Raw genomic sequence first — 6539 nt, 5'->3', positions numbered from 1 at the left:
ATTTATAAAAAAATATTAATATAATGATTATTTAACATTTATTTAATATTAATTTTCACATTAATTATTTATTGGCAATAATGATTTGAAAAACATTAACCTAATGAGCAGACAATATTTTTAAAATGTATTTTTAATATTTATTTTTTATTAATTGTACATTGTACAACAGATTGCAAAAATAATATTCATTTAATATTTATTAAATATTTATTTTATATTAAATATTTGTTTGAAATAGCAATTAAAAAAATATTAATATAATGTTTATTTAACATTTATTTAATATTAATTTTCACGTTAATTAGATAGATAGATAGATAGATTTATTCTCCCCCTTGGGGATTGAAGGCGCTTTTGTGAGGAGCGTTCCCGAACCTCTTACAATTACAACTCTTACATTCCTCCTGCTCTCTTTCCCCTCATCTTTACATTTCTACATACGCCGCTCATATCACTTGTCACAACCACACGCCGCAATTACTTAATTCTACTTCTCGCTCGCATCTACGACTTAGTCTACCCTATCTATCTTTCTTCAAAGAGAGAGAGAGCGCTGTCCCTAACTAATTAACGCATCGGCTTCCAGTTCCTTCTCATTTTCTCCACATTCCACATTCACCCTTCCATTTTCCCATCCATCTCCTTCTTTCCGTTATCTTTATCCTCCCTCCCTTCACCCCTTTTCGCTTCTAACTCCCTCAACCACCACTCTCCCTCTCCCCCTTGTTCCAAGATCTCCCTCATCCTCTCCCACCAGTTCCCTTCCCTTCTACATCCCTCACATTCCCCCAGCACATGTTCCCACGTCTCCTCCTCCCCCCACACACCCTATACCTCTTCTTCTCTTCCTCTTCCCAGTACCTCGCCCCTTTCATCTCATTATTCATCCTAAATCTGATCATCCTCCTCCACCTACTTTCCCCCCAACCCTTCCTTAGATATTCAGGCACCCCCTCCTCTTTAATCTCTCCATACCATTTATTATACCTCGACTCTGTAATCTTCCCCCACCTTTCCTCTTTCTGCAGCTCTCTATCCCGCTGCTCCCATCCCTCATACACCTCTTCACCCCTTTCTCTTCTTTCCTCCATTTCTCTTACTTCCTTCCCTTTCTCTTCAAAAAACTCCCTTCTTTCTCGCTCCCATCCCGATACCTCTTTTCCTTCCCTAATCCTCCTTTTCATTTCCTCAAAACATTTCCTAGCCAGCAGTCCCCCCTCCCCTCTTCCAGTTTCTTCTCGAACTTCACCGCCCTCTTTCCTGCCACTAATCTGAACTTGTCTTTCCCTACTTCATCTCTTACCATGTATCCCGGTGTACACCAATCCACCCCTAGCGTCCATCTAATCCACCTTTCCTGCATCGCCTCCACCTCCCTTCTTTCTTTCCATCGCCATATTTCCGCGCCAAATTCTAGCACCGTTCCTACCAATCTTTCACACAGCCATACTCTCTTTTCCCAGTCACTTCCAAACCTTCTCTTACCAATCCCCCAGACCTGCCTTATTACCGCCCCCGCCTTCCTCACTCTTTCTTTCACATGTGCCTCCTGCCCCCCATTATATTTCAATTTATATCTTAGATACGTAAACTCCCTCACCTCCTCCATTATCTTCCCCTTCCACCTCCATTTCACCTTCTTCATTCCCCCCCTTTTCTAAACCTCATCACCTTTGTCTTTCCCACATTAATTTCCAGCTTCTTCTTATCGATATACTCCTCTAGCTTCCCCAACATGTGTATCATCCCTTCCTCATTTTCCGCCAACAGCACCATGTCATCTGCATACGCTAAACAATAGACCTTCTCCTCCCCCAGCTTTACCTCACCCCATCCCCCCTTCCTTAATACCTCCTCTACATCCGCCAACACTAAATTAAACAGGTGCGGGCTCATTGGGCACCCTTCCCTCACCGCCGTCCAGAAATTCTCCCCTATTTTCCCTCCTACCCTCACTCTGCTTTTTCTTTCCCTATACACCTCTTCTATCCTGTTTCTCAACCCTTCCCTAACCCGTCTCTCCCTCATCGCCCTCATTAGCACTTCCCTGTCCACCGAGTCAAAAGCCGCTCTCAAGTCCACGAATGTTGCTACTACCTTTCCTCCTTTCCTACTTATTTGCCTGTTCACTAAATAATTTAGCACATATATATTGTCAATCACCCCCATCCCCTTTCTAAATCCTGTCTGACTCGGTGGAATCATTCCCTTCTCTTCTACCTCCTCCTTCAGCCTCTCCGTTAGTACTCCTACATAGACCTTATACAGCGTCGGCATCAAAGTTATTCCCCTATAGTCCTCCATTTTATCCCCCGCTCCCTTTTTAACTAATGGCACTATTATTCCTTCCTTCCACTTCTCTGGCCACCCTTCCCCCTTCCAAACCTTGTTGCAGAACTCCCACATCCACTCCTCCATCCTATCCCCACCATATTTCCACACCTCATTCGGAATCCCGTCTGCCCCCGTTGCCTTTCCTTTTTTCAACTTCTCCACCACCTTCCTTACCTCCTCCCTCCCTATATCCCTCTCTTCCCTCACTCTACCTTTCATTCCTTTCACTATTCTACCATCTACTCCTCCCAACAACTTCATAAAATACTCCCTCCATTCCACCTCCTCTATTCCTTCATTCACCTTCTTCCACTTCTTCCTTTCCCTATTCACTATCTTCCATACCTCTCCCTCCGTCCTCGCCTCCTTCGCCTCCCTAACCCACGCCTCATTTTCCTCAAATCTTTTCTTTCTACACAACAGCTTGTATTCCGCCCTTATCTTCCTGTAGTTTTCTCCACCCCCTCCTAAACTTCTCCATCTTCTCAGGATTCTTCTTACCTCTTTTCTTTTTTCTTCACAATCCTCATCCCACCATCCCCTCTTCCTCTTTTCCCCATTCTCTTTTTCTCCCTCCTTTAAATCCTCTCTTATCTGTCTCCCTCTTTTCTCCAACTCTTCATCCATATCCTCGTCCCCCCTTTCCCCCCAATCCATCCTACTCCTAATTCTTTCCCCTCCTCTTTCTGTCCATTTTCCCCCTCTTTCCTCTTTCTCTCTCTTTCCTACCTTTCTCTTTCCATCCTCTATCCTTTTTAGCGTCACAATCAGCGGATGGTGATCCGATTCCACACCTTCCCCTACTTCCATTTTTAACACTCTATCCCTCACCTTTTCCTCCCCTATCACGTAATCTATCACTGATTCTCCCCTCCCACCCGTATAGGTGAACTCACCCCCTTCATCCCCCTTATGCTTCCATTTAGGATTCCCCACCCTACCTTCTCCAGCCCTTCCACTAGCATTTTTCCCTCCTTATTCCATTTCCTGTCTTTTGACTTCCTTTCCTCCTCCTCCTCCTCCTCACCCCTCCTACCTCCTAGTGTGCCCGTCCTCGCGTTAAAATCTCCACCTATCATTGTCCGTCCTTCTTCCTCCTGATCTTCTAACCAGTCTTTCATTATCTCCATTTTCCTCTCCATATCCCCATTCACGTATACCCCCACTATTCTCCACCTCTCTCCTCCCACCCTCACCTCTATCGCCATTACCCCTTCTCCTCTCTCTTCTACCCTCATTACTTCGTCAACCTTTCCCTCATTCTTAATTCCAATAATCATCCTCCCCATCGCTCTTCCTTTTTTATTCCTCCTCTTCGCGTACTGCTTCTCCCACCTGTATCCTCTCGGCAAAACCCTCTTAACTTTATCCCAGCCCTTCTCATCCACCCAGGTTTCCACCATAATAACTACCTCCCATTTTTTCACCTCTCTCCAGAAACCTTCTCCTTTATTCCTGATCCCCGCCACATTCCAGAACCCCACTTTCCACCCCCTCCACTCTTCCCTCCCCTTCCAACCCCACTCTCTATTACCCACCTCTATCTTCTCTTCTACTCTCCCTCTCCTTCCATTTTCCTCTCCCTTCCCTCCTTTTGTTCCTTTTATCCTTTTTCCATTAATTGCTTTCTCTAGGCCCTCACTTTTCCGGTCTCTTCTTCCCCCTTCTCTACCGTTCCTCCCCTACATTCTCCTTTCCAATTATTTAGTCTGCCTTCCTCCTCATCCCATTTCCACCATATCTCATTTATCCTAATTCTTCCATATCCCGTCCACACTCTATTTCCTTTCCCTCTTTCCTCTTCCGCAATTTCTTCTATTTTCCACCTCATCCTTCTTTCTCCCCACGTTAGGTCATCCTCTATTCTAGTCATCTTTCCCCTCAGACCTTTCTTTCTCTCCATTACTTGTCTTTTCTGCTCTCTATTTCCTAGTCTCGCTATCACCATTTCCCCCTCTCTCCCCTCTCTTCCTCCCACTTTTCTAACCCACTCTAAATCTACTTTCACTCCTATCTCTTTCATTACTCTATCTATTCTCTCTCTTAACCCCCCTTTCCCTCCCTCCAACCTACGGATCACAATGTTGTTCCTTCTTTCTTCTCTCTCTTTTAGCTCCATCTTTCTACCATCTTCTACCCTTCATCCTGTCCACTATCGCCTCTTCCAACTCTCTATATCCGCCCCCACCCTTTCTCTCTACCTCCTCCCCCCCCCTCTTTTCTCTTCCACCTTTTCTAACTTGGCTTCCATCTCTAACAATCTTTTTTCTAAACTTTGAATTCTCTGATCTATCTCTCTCTTTTCCTCTTTCCATTTCTCGTCCCTCTGCCTTATCTCTACTCTCATCTTCCCTAGCTCCTCACTGAGCCTCTCCATGATTTGTTCCCCCATCCCCTTATCATGATATAGAGCCCTTCCCTTTCCTCCCCTGCCCCCCTTTCTTGTAACCTATCTACCTTTTTACTTCTTCTCAGAGCCCATTCCTCCTCCTCTCCTTCCTCCTCCCTTGTCCCTTCCCTCTTCCTCTTCACATAGTCCTCTATGCACTCCATGCTACTCCTCCTCTCTTTGCCCAATTCTTCTACTTTTTTCGGCCTCCCTACTTTTTTCCTCCCCTCTTCCCCCCGCTTCTTCATCTCTTCACCCTCCATTAGCTTTTCCTCCCTGTCTACTTCACTCATATCTACCTACTCTCTGTTTTTCCGATTCTTTACTCTCTATCCCGTCTATCTTCCCCTGTGTTCTATGCCTTAAACTTCTTCCACTCTGTCACTATGTCCCTAGCCTAGTGACTTTACACCTGTCTGCTACCCTACTACACTTTTCCGCTACACTCCCACCGCCACGTGCCTCTCTGGCACTTAACCTCCACTGAATCTCCCTCTTCTAACTCCGTAGCCTCCACTTCTCACCTCTCCCCCTTATCAATATCTACTCCCCTCTTCCTCTCTTACAGCCCACACACAACTCTTTCACTCTCCTCTCACTCTAACCGTCACCCTCTCACAAAATTCCGACCACACGTTCTCACACCTGGGTTGCGTTCGGAAACATCACTGAGTGCATTCCCTTTCTTTCTATATCATTTCTCTCTCAGTCAGTGATATAGAAAGAGAGGGAATGCACTCGGGTGACGTTTCCGAACGCAGCCCTGTCACTCTCACACTTTCCAGAACCGAAAGCCTCAATTTTCACGTTAATTATTTATTGGCAATAATAATAATTTGAAAAACATTTATGTAATATTTATTAAATCTCTATTTTATATTAATTGCATAAAATATAAGATTTGTTAAAATATTTATATATGTGACGTATATATGCCTATATAAACTATATATGTCTGATAAATAAACCGATTATTAGAGTATAATTCATATGGAATATTAGAATTAGAACATACATATAAATATTTTATATTTTTGATAAAGTGTAATATGAGTGAATATGATAAAGTGTAATATAAGTGAATATATGCAAAGTGTATTGATAATAATTGATTTTTAAAAATTTAAAAATATATAAAAAACTAAAAAGTAAGTATATAAAAAGCTAAAAAGTAAGTATATAATTAATACAATTTTTTGTATATAGAAAACACTTATTAACAACGTTTATTAACAACTAATTATAAAATTTATTTATTCCATATTAAAAATAAAATCAGTTTTCATTTCCCGCCTTTTATATAATTCGTCCGCCGTTGCGCATTCGCCGCGTACACAGAAACCTACTTTAGTGACAAAGCTATAACTACTACGATGAAGTCTTTTGTCTTTTGTCGTTTGTCGTTTGTCGGTTGGCCACTCATCAGAACCTCGTTGGCCACGTGTGTCGAGCAAAGAAAGAAGAGAACGGAATATATGCGGAAAATCACAGATACACACGTTTATATATTTACAAAATATCAATATCAATAAGGGATAAAGTTCCGAATAGGTGAACCCTCCGATTTTTTTGAAACTACACTATTTTTTGTATTTTTGAACACTGATTACGAATATGATAATGAAAGGAGGATGGGTAAAATCATCGGATTTTGGCCCAAGCGATGGAACCTTTTTTATGCATGTTTTCTTATATTTTTGGATGTGCTGAATTCAAATCAAACGTTATTTTCAAGGTATACCAATGGGAAAATATTGAAAATCGCATTTAAATTGCAGATCTGCTCTTAGCATAATCCGAGATTAATGACGTA

General features: G+C 42.6%; 2 protein-coding genes across 2 annotated transcripts; both read right to left on the bottom strand.

Annotated features, from left to right (window-relative positions):
- Window positions 1-1183: 1183 nt before the first annotated feature.
- LOC145948066 (uncharacterized) lies at window positions 1184-3147 on the bottom strand. Its single transcript, XM_083057828.1, has 2 exons — window positions 1675-3147; window positions 1184-1552 (listed from the first exon to the last, which is right to left on the bottom strand). The coding sequence occupies exons 1-2, from the start codon at window positions 3145-3147 to the stop codon at window positions 1184-1186; spliced, it is 1842 nt and encodes a 613-aa protein (XP_082913954.1).
- An 820-nt stretch (window positions 3148-3967) lies between these two features.
- Window positions 3968-5019, bottom strand: LOC145948065 (uncharacterized). The gene is made up of 2 exons (XM_083057827.1): window positions 4787-5019; window positions 3968-4319 (listed from the first exon to the last, which is right to left on the bottom strand). The coding sequence occupies exons 1-2, from the start codon at window positions 5017-5019 to the stop codon at window positions 3968-3970; spliced, it is 585 nt and encodes a 194-aa protein (XP_082913953.1).
- Window positions 5020-6539: the final 1520 nt, after the last annotated feature.

Source organism: Prenolepis imparis, unplaced genomic scaffold (assembly GCF_030444845.1).
Source record: "Prenolepis imparis isolate NDT839.2.m4 unplaced genomic scaffold, iyPreImpa1.0 SCAF_223, whole genome shotgun sequence".
NCBI classification, from domain to species: domain Eukaryota; kingdom Metazoa; phylum Arthropoda; class Insecta; order Hymenoptera; family Formicidae; genus Prenolepis; species Prenolepis imparis.
The sequence above is the reverse complement of the archived record's forward strand: the minus strand, read 5'-3'. Positions and strand labels throughout refer to the sequence as shown.

Excerpts from the sequence above, each read along its gene's own strand:
- LOC145948065 (XM_083057827.1), bottom strand. The coding sequence starts at position 5,019 with ATGAGTGAAGTAGACAGGGAGGAAAAGCTAATGGAGGGTGAAGAGATG. Across the intron at positions 4,320-4,786 it reads AGAAGTAAAAAGGTAGATAG|AAAAGTGGGAGGAAGAGAGG; the intron begins GTTACAAGAAAG and ends AGAGTGGGTTAG.
- LOC145948066 (XM_083057828.1), bottom strand. The coding sequence starts at position 3,147 with ATGGAAGTAGGGGAAGGTGTGGAATCGGATCACCATCCGCTGATTGTG. Across the intron at positions 1,553-1,674 it reads TTAATGTGGGAAAGACAAAG|GAGGCACATGTGAAAGAAAG; the intron begins GTGATGAGGTTT and ends AATGGGGGGCAG.